General features: G+C 36.7%; 1 protein-coding gene across 1 annotated transcript in view; it reads right to left on the bottom strand.

Moving 5' to 3' along the window:
- Ccdc141 (coiled-coil domain containing 141) overlaps positions 1-13,570 on the bottom strand; it is a 189,912-nt gene that overhangs the window by 22,312 nt on the left and 154,030 nt on the right. Inside the window, exons 20-22 of the mRNA XM_010636779.2 lie at positions 4,263-4,403; positions 2,620-2,814; positions 909-1,092 (exon numbers count right to left, since the gene is read on the bottom strand). Of these exons, the coding sequence (XP_010635081.1) occupies positions 909-1,092; positions 2,620-2,814; positions 4,263-4,403 (520 nt within the window). The remainder of the gene's footprint in view (positions 1-908; positions 1,093-2,619; positions 2,815-4,262; positions 4,404-13,570) is intronic.

Here is a 13,570-nt window from a genome sequence, read left to right as displayed (position 1 = left end):
GTGCCATGTTGGAGGGAACTAAAGGCAGCATGATTTCTCCCATGGATATTGTACTTGGGTAAGAAAAGCCAGTTAACAGACAATCACTGTATAATAATATGTCAGCTGATGAGAGAACCAGGGATACAAACAAGGAAGGATACAAGATCTTCCATTTCTTAGAGCCTTTAAGGATTGGTACCATCAAGGGACTGTTTGTTGTTGTTGTTGTTGTTGTTGTTGTTGTTGTTTGTTGTTGTTGTTGTTGTTTGTTTTTGTTTTGTTCCAGAGATTGAACTCGGGACCTTACACTTGCCAGACAGGAACCGTGCCACTGAGCTACATCCCCGGCCCCCATCCAGGAACTTCTTAAGCAGAGATACTTTTTAGGAAAAAGGAATCTCAGGCAGATTACGATATTATCTTTCCTAACCATGGAGAAGAGAAAGAAGCTGTGAGATGACGAGTAGAGACCTGTTTACTGCATTAGCTGCAGGAAGCTGTGTCTCACATCCCTCATAGATATGAGAGGGTCATGGACCGCACTCAGTCTTAGCTTTGTGCCTAACATATTACTGCAGCTTGTATGTTGTTCAAGGAATGACCAGAGTGGAAATTAAGACATTTTTATCTTCAGAAGCTGAGCATTGTTCTAGTTTTATTGCCCTAGAGATGAACAAGAGAAATGGTGGAAAAAATATATAGGTAAGGAGGACTTAAAACCAGGTAGTTAAAAACTGGGGGCTTCATCTCTTGCTGTCAGAAGTTCCGCCTGCTTACTTTTGCAAGATGTGGCCTCTTATCTTGAGTCTTTTCCCTGAATAGGTTGGTATAGGACCCCGAAGGCTGCTGTGCTATGCTTTCTGCTGGATTAGTTTACTACAGATTTGTCCAGTGGCAAGTCACAGGTATCTTAAGAGGGATCTCACCATATAGGCGCTGAGCCAGGTCAGTGACCTCCTGAATCCTTTCTTCTTGCTGAGGCACTGAGGGTGCAATAAACTTATTGAACTGCTGGTGGAGAATTTCCACAGCTTCCTTTGTTTTACACTCCATGGAATATTTTCCAACTCGTACAATGGTAGCACTTGCATCTTCATACCAAGAGTAACACTAAATTAAGATGGGATAAAGCACAGATTGAACAACTATCAGCTTTCTCAAATTCTTTATTTTAGCCAGTGAAACAAGACATTTTTAATTTTTTAATTTCTCAAACTTTACATTTACATAGGCTTGAACTTTCTAAGTCATATTAAAGAAACTATCAAAACACTGGCATATAATTTTAGATAGTAAAGGTAGAAATAAGTATGGAAGTATGTATAAATAAAATTAGAAAATAAAAAGTCTGAAAATACCCTTCATTCTCCTGCCCTCCTAGGTTTTTCTGAAAAATAATTCCTAAGAGGACTTTTTCAGACTTTTAAAGCCATTCAGCATTAAAAACGTAAACATTTGGTACAGGGGCTGGGGATTTAGCTCAGTGGTTCTGCCACCTACTTGCAAGTGCAAAAAAAAAAAAAAAAAAAAAAAAAAAAAAAAAAAAAAAAAAAAAAAGAATTAAAAAAAAAAAAGAATTCAAACATAAGTCAAATGGAAAGTGAAAACATTCAAAATCCAGCATGATAAACTGAGCAATCCTGGGTAAAATACTGCCTAATGTATACTCTATAAATAAATTCTTTTTTAAGAATGAGACTTAGATTATGGATAGAAGAAATAATGTCCTGAGAATGGCATTTTTACCTTTTTAAAATAGAAGACAGTCATATTTTCAAAGTACAGTGGAGAACTGAAACAGTTTCTCACTAAAAATAAATGATTGTGATGGAAGGAATGTATGACCCGGGCTAGAAGCACTTATGTTGGTGAGAAATAGCAACACGGACTCTGCTAGGAACTGGTTTTAAGTAAGTGCCACAGAGGGGCAGCAAAACTATACATCAGGGGCAGGAAAATAATCATTTTGATCCTCCTTAATGTGGTGTTAAATCTAAGAACGCCACTGTATTAGTCGTAAAGAAAGACACTTCATATCTCAGAATAATGGCAACAAAGAACACTCAAGAACTTCAAGAATAGAAACCTTCCGTATGAAACGTGAAATAACTTGAAATCGTCAAACTTCACATTTTGTATGCGGACCTCCATTCATCCTCTTGACAACAACAAAAATACACCAACATCAAATTTTGCACTCTCAAAAAATCCCACATCATTTTTTTCTAAATATTTTCAAATCCTATGAAATAAATAAGCCACCCTGAGCATTTTCACATTTAGTGATGAATATCGTGAATATCATGACTTTTAAACAGCTTGAGTTGATGAGGTTATGAAGAAATGGGAACTCTCATGGGTTGCCAGTAAGAGTAAGTTAGTAAAAGCTTTCTGAAGAGCAGATGGACAATACAGTTAAAAAACAAACAAACAAACAAACAAACAAAAAAACCCTTAAAACATTCATTCCCTTTAGCTCAACAATTCCACTTTAGGAAATTATCCTGAGGAAATAACTATGAAATGGAGTATGATTCTGGGACTTAATGACACGAATAGCAACACTGTTATAAAGCAGCAAAATAAAATTTTAAACATTATTATAACAAAAATATTACTACAACATAAAGAAAATACCTCTTCTATTACTTCCTGGAGATGTTCAGTCAGGCCCAAATTTGTCTTGTAGTCTGTGACAATTTTGTCAAAGTCATCCACATGTTTTTGCAAATCTTTCATGGCTTCCAAAAGGACATTAACTTTATTACTTGGATAATTTAAGAAAGAATCAGAAGTTTTTTTGTGAAGTTTTTCCATTTTTCTTCTCAAAACCTATGCAAAAAGTTTTAAAAATAACATTCAATTTTTTATTTAATGCTAATGACAGTGAGAGAAAACCTTTGAAAAAGTGTTGTCCATCATTGTGATGCTTTCAAAAAAATCATAATTACAATGAACAGAAATTCAAGTGTAAAGAAAACCCACTTGTACAGGTATGAGAAGAATAGCATGATTTTTAGAAAAAGACAATGATCACATAATCAAAGCTGTCTCCTACAAAGGGCATTCAAATAATCCAGACCATATATGTGATCATCAAGAGGGTATGAGAGGAAGCCAGGGAGGAAGCTCCTGACATAGACAGGTGCAAGGACAGATAGTGAGGGGTAAAGACGTGCACGTCTGTCACCCGCACGTGTATGTATGTGTTGGCGGGGAGAAGAGAGGCACACAGGCTGGGTAGGTTTGCCAGAAACCATTCTGAAGCTCCCTCAAAAAAGAAATCTCAAAGTTGGTCAGTAGAAACTAAGTTACAACTAGACAGAAGAAAGAGGCTCTAGTGTCTTTGAAGAGGAGTATGACGGTGGGCAATGTACTGCCTATTTCAGAAAACTAGAGGAATTTTGAATGCTTCCACCAGAAATAAATGATACATGCCTGAGAAAAGAGGTATGTTTAACCTGTGTAAACATTACACAGCATATACACGTAGGGAAAAAATGCATGATACCTCCAAAATACGTAAAATTTTTATGTTTATGTCAGTTAAAAGTGACTTTTTAAAAAAGTAACTTTAAATTTAAAAACGAATAAGCCAAAACCTAGCACTCAAAATTAATTGTTTAAAATAGTAAAAGATACATTTGATTTCAGATGATAGAAATTGTATTCTTACTATCGTTAGAAAGGGGAAAGAGAATAAAGGTGAAGGAAGGGGCAGGGTAAGGGAAGGTAATGATAAGGTGAATATGACTAAAATAAAAATGCGTGTCTGTAACCTCAGCATGTGGGAGGCTGACGCAGGAGGATTGCCTGAGTTCAAGGCCAGCCTGGGCTACACAGTGAAACCTTGTCTCAAAAACAAATATGAAAAGACCACATCAAAACTCTGTATTTATCAATTTAACAAGCACTAGTAATTATACATTTATAAAAATAAATTGTACTCCAGGTAGAATGCTATTCTGAATTATTGTATAAATTATTACTATAGGTTAGTTCATTTAAAATTGGCATCATTTTGCTGAATGCCAAGCAAATAACCAAAAAAATTTTGGGGCTGTAGGGAAAAAAGTTATTTTTGAAATAGAAAATAGAAATAAATTCATTATTTTTTTTACAAGAAACCCAATTGTTATAAAATTGGATACTCTTTCAATCCCAGTGCTATAAAAAGAAGCATCTAGAATTAAATGCAAAATGATTTTGCAAGAATCGTAGTAGTGCAGATGACTACACAGATACAGGCATACATACGCACACAATATTTTTTTCCTTACCTGTACTTTTTCAGCATACATATCAACTTGTTGGGTGTGGTATTTAAGAGCCTTCAGATGTCGAGCTTTTTCATTTTTCTTAGTGTAATTAAACTTCAAATTGTTGAATTTCTTTTTGATATCTTTGAATGACTCTTTAAGCTGCAGTTCAATACAAAAAAAACAGACACTTTCCTAAAAATCATAAAATTAATACTTGTTTGTACTCCTTCACTTCAAAATATTCATAGTGTTCAAAATGTATTCAAAGGATCCTCAATACTAAACAAATCTAAGAGTATACAGAATGTGAATTTAAACAGACCTTCAATATAAACAATTATAAATTGTTTTTAATACTTTTTGATTTATAAATTAGGGTTACAGTTATTAAATAAACATCCCTTTGGCCCCCAAGCACGCAAGTGTCTAACATGCTATATATAGATTTTCACCAACTCTAAACTTTTTTCAAAATTTGGGGTCATTTTCCCCATTCATTTCATTCTCTATGTGCTAAGATCTGCCCCACATCCTTCTACCTTCCGATGCTCTCTTACAGCCATCATGAATAAATTTATTAAGACTCCAAGGGGCAGCTCATGGTGAAGAGGTCAATGAAGTGTTGAAATGTAGACCACCTAGGACATTAATGGGCTGGAAGAGAGGTCTCAATACGACACTCAGTGGGAAAAGAAGTTTATATACCCTGCTAAAAATTACTTTTTATGAGCAAATTTAATATGCGTTTTATTTCTTAGAGATGGGCCATTAATGTCAGAGGTACTTTAAAAAAGTGAGAGTAGGAGCCAGTGATGGTGATGCTAATGTGTGTATTAGCACGGTGTATGTCTACACTGTGGGAGCAGAATACAGATTATGACAGTCTTAGGAACAGTGTGACTTTACCAGTGCACCAGAGCTCTTTAATTCCACTGAATATCCCACTTTCTGTCTTTTCTCTGTGCTGAGGAAGGATAAGCATATCAACAGGCAATTCTCCCTAGGTATTAACAGCAAGAGAAGCACAAAGAGGACACGAACCCCGATTACACGGAGGCCTTTAACAAGAGTGAACGATGTCATGGTTAATAAATTTCAGCTACGGTAAGAAAAGTCAGAAAAATACGACTCTTCAATGTAGCAAATAAATTATGAGAGGGAATGAAAGACATGTATGTACTAGATTTTATATTTACGATGCAGAAAAATGTATCTACCCTAGGAAAAAAGCATGCTTTCTCAAAATTCTCATTTCAAAATGTTATATTTTCTATTAATATTTCATAATTATTACAAAAATAAAGCCTTAACCATATCTTTAACACTTCTTGCAGCAGATAATCATCTATAAACTCCTGGCACAGAAATTACTATACTCATGTACGTTTTGAATCTGACATACTTACTCTTAATCAGTGCTGTATATTTTATATAGTAAATGAAATTGTTGAACATTAATTTTAGCTACACACTAAATCAAGAACAGAGACCACATAAATCAATGTAACCAAGTATATATACAAGGAATTGAACTATAGCTTCAACTTTTCTGTATTAGAACTCAGGAAAATATTTAAAGGTAGTATATTAAAACAGTGGACCCTCAAGTTACAACCAGCCTGACATAGGAACAACTTGGGTTATGATCAAAATTTTAGTTTTAACTAACAACCAAAATCTTGACTTATGACTCAAATGCTTGCCAGCCACTTGTGCTTCCAGATGGTCTCAGATACAGATTTAACCCCAAAGAGCTCTGGAAGGAATATTACAACATTCTTTCCTGTGTGGGGTTAATTGAGAAATCCTGGGCCAATGTCTCTCTAAGGACACTGAGATCTGCCTGTATACAGGAGAGAGACTCTGAAGGCTGTGCAGAGGAGCCTGAGCCTTCAGTTGACCAACTTGAGTTACAACCAGTCCTCAGAAACCAACTGAGTTCATAATCAAAATCCATTGGTCCACTCAATTCATTTCTGAGGGCTGGCCGTAACTCAAGTTAGTCAGCTGAGGCTCAGGCCCCTCTACTTAGCCTTCAAAGTCTGTCTATTATATACAATTTGAGATACTTTGTGAATACTTAAAATGTTTTAAGCAAAAAAAAAGGGGGGGTATTATTAGTATTATTAGGAAATGAGCTGAGAGATTAGTAGATGAAAATATATTTTTTAGATAATGATACACAGTATACTTACCATTGTTACTGTCTAATCATTTTTTATGAAAAATTATTTTTTCATAGAACAGCTTTTATATTTTCTTTATTAATATCTACTTTTATTATATTAAAATAATTTTTTAAAAATTCACTGTTTTCATGTGCATGTGTTTGATTTTAGCAGAAAAGGCTAAATCAAGTCAATTTTATGAGAATGGGCTATAAAATAACTATATCCTGAGTTATTCACATAAAGCTTAAGCAGGAGCTTTTTTTCCCCCTCAGTTTTAATTTAATCTATAAATGTAATAAGCACCACATCTGAGAAATCCAGAAACTCTTGTTTAATAAAACCTGTCCTCATTCACAAGTTACCTTTAAATAATAGAGTTTTGGTTTGGGATATTAAAAAGTTCTGCAGATGAAAAGTGGTGATGATGGCACACAATGTGAATGAACTAAATATCACTGGACTGCACACATAAAATGGTTAAAATGATAAACTTCATGCATATTTAACACAACTAAAAATAAAATGAAAATGAAATAAGGAGAAACTACTATATGTCCTATTGCTAATATTTATCTGTTGGACAACAAAATTTTCAATCTTATTTTTATTTACTGAAATGTGACACATAAACTTTAGCCTAGGGGGAGGAAGAGGGGCTCTGAGGTCCCTCTTCTAACCCTCAGATACCATCTGTTTAAGCGTTAAAAATGAACATCTAGGGAAAAAACTATTTGAGGGATGCAGAAAGACAGCCTTTGCGCTTTAATTCTAAATCACAAGATTTCAAGTTCACTTTGGATTAAGAAATTCAAGACTGCTAACTGATGAGTGTGGTTTTATTTCTGTGTGCTTCAGAATGTGTGCACTTCTGCTGCAGATGATTTATAAGGCCAAAGAATGTTCATGACGCTATGGATATGTGAAATGGGATCGGCTTCTTTCTGACACATGACCTCCCTCAACAAAGTTGCTGGCACTTTTCTCATTTAGTCCCACTGGAAATCCATTCAAATGCTAAATCCTTGTACCTTTTCCAATTTAATCCCTCTGTTTGCAGATACAAGTGGAAGGCAGTGGGTATTAACCGCCTCCAGGGACTAAAAAATCTAGCCATACCTAATTTTTCTTACCTGCACATTGCAGTAAGAAAACTAAACTTCCTGTCTAATCCCCACATAACTGGGGGTCATATTTTTAAGGGAACGGAGTGTCACGGTTGCTTGGCTGTAGTATCATTGTTCATGCAGCTGTTTCTAACTTTAGTTAGCCTGTCAACAATGGGGAATGGTGGAAAAAGCTAAGGCAACTGCTCAGATTGAGCACATAAGCAGAAAAGATATTTGAAGTTTGAGGCAAGAAACATTTTACCCTATTAGAAATCTTTAAATGTTGTCCTAATTCATATTAATACAGCTTCTGAAAGTCTTGCAAAAATCAAGGTTTTTTTCCAGCAAATAAATTGATATTCCTATCTTTCTACTTGTTTACCTCCTCCACATTTGCCATGGAATAAACATACTAAATTAACACAGCTATATTTGCACAAAAGATTATTAAGATTTAAAACTGTAGCTCCTTTGCAACTAGGAGAATGATGATCTTTACCAAATTTCCCAGCGAGCCACAAGCCCCCTTTCAGGGTCAGGAATGAAGACAGCTTCCCTGGGAAAGAGGCCCATGATGGTGCTGGTGCGGCGGGTGGGGAGGGGCTGGTTTACTATTCTTAGGCTCCACTAAGCCGGTTGAGGCGCTTTGGCGCAAGAATGTATTATTTGCAAGTCTGTTGCTGGCAAGGCCACTTGGTGTGAAGGATGTGGGACATTTTAAAACTGAGAAAATGCCTCTAAAAAGAAAAGCTTTCATTAGAACTATGACGTAGTTTTGACCAGGTGCAAAAATATAAAATTAATAGTCAAGTTTCATTTCTCCTCGTGTCCACTTCGTGAGCTTCATTTCTTGCCCACCATTTTGCTTCTTTAAAAAAAAAAGAGAGCAGCTTTCTGATGCTCCTTTGTAATCACGGAAGGCTGGAGCATTATCACAGCTCAGGGACACTTGCATTTGAAATGAAGATAGTCAAAGACTCCAAACAGCCCAAATGATTCGACACAACTATTAATACAATGTTTGGGCTGGAGAGATTTCAGGACAAAGTCTTCCTGTCTTCCTTCCATTTGGCAACCACACCATGTCTCCCGGCATCAAGCTCAGCACTGTACCACACAGAAAGTGGGGCAACTTGGAAAGAGAAGACTATTGCTGTTTCAAATTACAGGTATCAGGGCCGGGGATTTAGCTCTGTGGTGCTGCCATCTGCTTGGCAAGCACAAGGTTCGATCCCCAGGAACAATAAGAAAGTAAGTAAGTAAGTAAATAAATAAATAAAATTATAGGTAAGAGTAGGTCTCAATAATAAGTATTTTATCCATTCTTCACATTTTGTGTCTTCTGAATATATTCATTAGCTTTTATTTGTTTTATTTTATAAGATATTTAATTAATTTTTGTCTTATTTTCTAGATATGACAAATATAATTTTAAACTCCAGCTGTCTCTAATTTTCTAATGGAGTCAACAGAATAACTTTGCAGGTGTAAAATTCTAAAAGTGTAAAATTGTAAACTGATGTCAAATGTGTTTTCAGAACAAATTGTAATGTTTCCTGCCCATTTCCATATAACAGCCAGATGGGGTCTGTTTAATGAATCTCTATGGCTGTGAAGCCCCCATGGACTTTAACTGCCCCTAGACTATTCCTCACAATATCTGTATGCTTATAACCTGGCACACAGTAATCGTGTTACAGATATTTGCTAAAATAAAGATACTTTCTTTTTTTAAATAGCAAATTTAGGATATAAATCTGGAAACTAATTATTGTCTATATGATAATCATAGTGCTGCCCAGTGAGTGTTTCGCTTTCTATACAAACTTTTCCTATTTATTTTCCTGCTAGCCAGTGACTGTCCATGAATATTTTTTTCCAGGGGCAAAGTGCCAAGTAATGTCAGTATTCTTTTTAAAATGTAATTAATTGTGTGTATAGCAGCACCATTTTTCCATTCTAATTTACTGCTTCTAATCCAGCTTCTATGTCTGGAAATAAGATGACAGATTTATCCAAAGTGACAAAAGAATTTGTGCCCCTGGAACCCATGACTGACATATGTAATATATATGCCGAGTCCTTCCCTGCTTACTTCCTGATAGGCAAGATATTCCTGTAGTGGAAACACTTCAGAATAAGGTAATACAGCTCTCTGAAAGCTGTGTGGAAAATTTATTCTGAGAAAATGGACATCAACCCAATTCTGTCATCGTTATTTTTTTTCAGTAAATGTGACCTATAATATGATCGATCCCCTAGGTACAAATTTCTATTAACACCACATAAATATAAGGGTAATTTTTGGTTAGGTAGGTTGCAAGAAAAAAAGTGGTCCATATTAACTTATTACATTTCTAAATGCAGATATGTGGAGAATGAGAAATAAATGATGCTCTTCTGCATGTAATATAGCACAGAATATGTCTAGAATGCTATCTAAAAGTGCTTTGTGTATTAATGACTTATTCACATAGCAAGGCAAGAAAATATATACCCATAGTCAACATTTATGCATGTAAATGTATCTATGGGTGGAAAATACAGTAGTTTGACAGGTACATTTTCTAGTAGGTAAATGAAAACAATTAGGTTTTTATAATTTTATATGTCTTAGAATAAAATTAGAAGCAATTTTTTTAACCCAAAGATCATCAAGGTGTGAAATCATTGTTCTTTTTCTTTAGGAATCACCACATTCTAAAAATCACATTCAACTATGGAAATCAATATGGAGATACGTCAAAGAGCTGTCACTGGAGGTTCCATTTGACCCAGCCATCCCTCTGCTGGGTATCTTTCCAAAAGAATAAAAAGAATCATACCACACTGATATACGCGCACCTATGTTTATAGTGGCACACTTTGTAATAACTAAAACTTGGAAACAGCCAGCCCATTAGCCCATCAGTTGGAAAGTGGATAAAGAAGATGTGTTTTTTCTATAAAATGGAATATTACTCAGCCATAAAGAATGAGACATTAGATTCATTCATAGGAAAATGGATACATATTGAGGATATATTCCTAAGTGAAATAAATAAGTCACACATGTGTAAATACTGAATAGTTTCTCTGGTGTGAATAAATTGTAATAGTACATAAGATCCTAATGAAATAACAGACATTGTGAAATGGGAAGAAAAGGGCTAAAGGTGTAGGGAAAGTGGGAAGGATAGGGGAAAAGTAATAAGGAAAAAGAAAAAAATTGAAGAAAATGAAAAGATGGAAACAAAGTGTTTGTAAATGGGGAGGGGAGGAGGGGGTGAAGGGAGGGCAGGGACAAAGGGGAAAAATGAGAATCAAGACCTGTCATATAAAGGTACAAGATCCCAATAATGACTGTAACTATACTGTATACCTGAAATGTACCAATAAACTCAATAAAAATTTTTTTAAAATAAAAATCACATTCAGACTCTCTTGCCTTGGGGTACTAAATTCTCTTGCAAGGGTTCTCAGTGGAATTAAGACAACATAAATTAGCTACAAATTGGTCAAGAGAGAAATTTTTGTTGAAATGACCAAATTGTACAGAAGACAGAAATATTAGAAATCAAGGATAAAAGGGAAAAACACAGAAAAAAGACACATTTAACATCAGGCCATGCAGAGTTTGAATGAGACCACAATACATGAATGATGAATTCTGAATATACCAAAAGACCAGCATGCTGGTGCCCAAGAAATGAGTCCCTGGCCCAAAGTTGACCCTCTGAAATACGATAGACAAATACTCCTCTAGCAGACTACTAAAGGGAAAATGATATATTTACACCTCAGTATTCTCATCTGAAAAATAAAGACGTTGAACTAAATAGTCTCCAGAATCTGTCTGAACTGAGCTTCAAAGACTTTAAGGACACTGAACGTAAAACAGTGGGTTTCAAGATAAACTTAAAAATCAAAAGGTAGGTGTGGTCTAGTTCCCTGGCAAGATATTCACTTTACAGAATGTGCTAAATATCTAAACCTAAAAACTAATAATGATAATAAGTATGATGATACCTAGGTACCAATATTATTACCACTGTGGAAACTAGCTGTGGAAACTGACCATCTGTTTGCATTCTGATATTCAGATTGTAAACTAGAACACCTATCTTTATTTGACTAAAGGACACTGAAAATACTCTCGATTATTTTCCCAATGGGCTTGTGGTGGGAAAATCAGGGTGTGCATGTTTCACTCATGAAATGCATGGTTATGTCTGTATAAAAATAAAAGGAAAGGAGGAATGGACCCCAGGTTTTTGAAGGTCTTTTAAACTTATATCAGGGATTGGTTCAATACGAAATAGAAGCAAATGGGAAGTGCACTTCTCTTAATAGTTAAGAGTGTGTTAAAGTGATATCACCCATATGTATCTGGTTGCTCATTCCTGGTGTGGTACAGACGATCTTGGTGGGTCCCTACTATGACTGGAAATGTCATCTGTCATCCCGCTGGCTGGCTCCAAGTGCAAGCTCATCACAAGGCAGTCCCCATAAATAGACTTCCTGCTGGAAGATCCAGCTCCAGAAATGCCACAGCTCTTCAGGGAGCTAGAAGCTGGGCCAGAGGAGGCTGGGAATACCCTCAGCCTGCTCTGATTGTGCTCTCAGTAAATATAGAGCTGGGCTACCACCGCAAGGAGGGAGAGTTTGTACAAGATGGAGATAAAAAAAAAAAGGCGGGGAGGAGGAGAAAAAGAAAGAGGAAGAGGGGACAAGGAAGAAGAAGAGACAGGGAGTAGAGGATGGAAGAAAAGAGAAGACTTTGGGGAAATATTAAAAAGCTTTTACCCCCTGACCCACATAGGCCTGGGGAGACAACCTGCTCTGTTGTCTTTAAAAGCTGATAGGAGTGTAAACTGCAGTACAGGACCCAGAAGAGGGCGCTGTACTATGCCGAGGGCAGATACATGATAGGTTCAATCCAAGATGAGTTAAAAGGGCTCTGGCACCAAGGGACTGCGTAGAACACAAACCATAAGCAGGGACCACAGTCATGCAGCACCTTACTGAAATGAAAACAGTTGTTAGCCGCTACTTCCCGCTTCCCTTCTGTTAAACAGGATCTGAGTGGTTCCTTCTGCTCCTTTCCTCGCTCACTTTCCTGTGATCTGCAAAAGTGCGGTCTGCAACTGGGGGGGGGGCACTTCAGGCTCCGAAGTGATGATTCCTACTTTAGTCTGTGCTTCAACGTTGCTTGACAATATTTGATACCTGTGGGGCCCAGATTCTGCAGACTGAGCATAAACTGAAAATTCAAGAAGATTAACTTCTTTTCTCTTCCCCTTGCCTGGTGAACATATGATTTAAAGGCCTCAGAAACATTATACTCTAGGTAGAGATAAATCTGGAATTTATGGGTACCCCATGTTCTGCTAGAGTTAGGGCCTTTGCCTACAAACAGCAAGCTTAGCTGGGGATGGGGTGACTGTAAGTGTCTAGGAGTTGGGGTTGGTCACGGTTAATGAGGAGGTGGAATTGTGCACGTGGGGTCACCGGGACGTGGAGGACCACTTTTATCTGCTATTTCTTTTTCACTAAGAGTTGTTTGCCAGAAAAGCCACTTAGCTTGAAACCAACACTTGACTCTGGTGATTGTACTTAGCGAAGCGCCTGATCTCCCGGCCCTGGCACCTCCTTCACCCTGAGTCAACAGCACTTAAATAGACTCTTGGCAGGCTGAGCCCGCTGCCACAGGGTCTCGCAGCCCTTTCCTCTGCCCCCTAAAAATGCTGCACCCACTCAAGCAAAATGACTGTTGTAAGGGTTTGAATGGAGAAAACAAGCAAAAAACAAACCAAGAAAAGCAACCGCAAAAAAACTGTGATGCTGCATTATAGCTTTACCCATGAACTCACTTGGATGCATTTGTGACGTTGGGGTTTGTTCAGACTTTCAGGACAGGGAGGTTCTGAAACGGTCTGGGAAATTAGAGGACATAGACGGAAAGAAAATTTCCTGATTCATTTTGTGTGTGTGCGTGTATGTGCTGTTGTTGTTGTTGCGTGCAAATACACGTATGTATGGACCCCAACGCACATATTTTAAGGTGAGA

Source organism: Fukomys damarensis, unplaced genomic scaffold, assembly GCF_012274545.1.
Source record: "Fukomys damarensis isolate Sample0158 unplaced genomic scaffold, DMR_v1.0_HiC HiC_scaffold_26, whole genome shotgun sequence".
Taxonomy (NCBI): Eukaryota; Metazoa; Chordata; class Mammalia; order Rodentia; family Bathyergidae; genus Fukomys; species Fukomys damarensis.
Note: the sequence above shows the minus strand (reverse complement) of the source record. Positions and strands in the feature narration are given on the sequence as shown.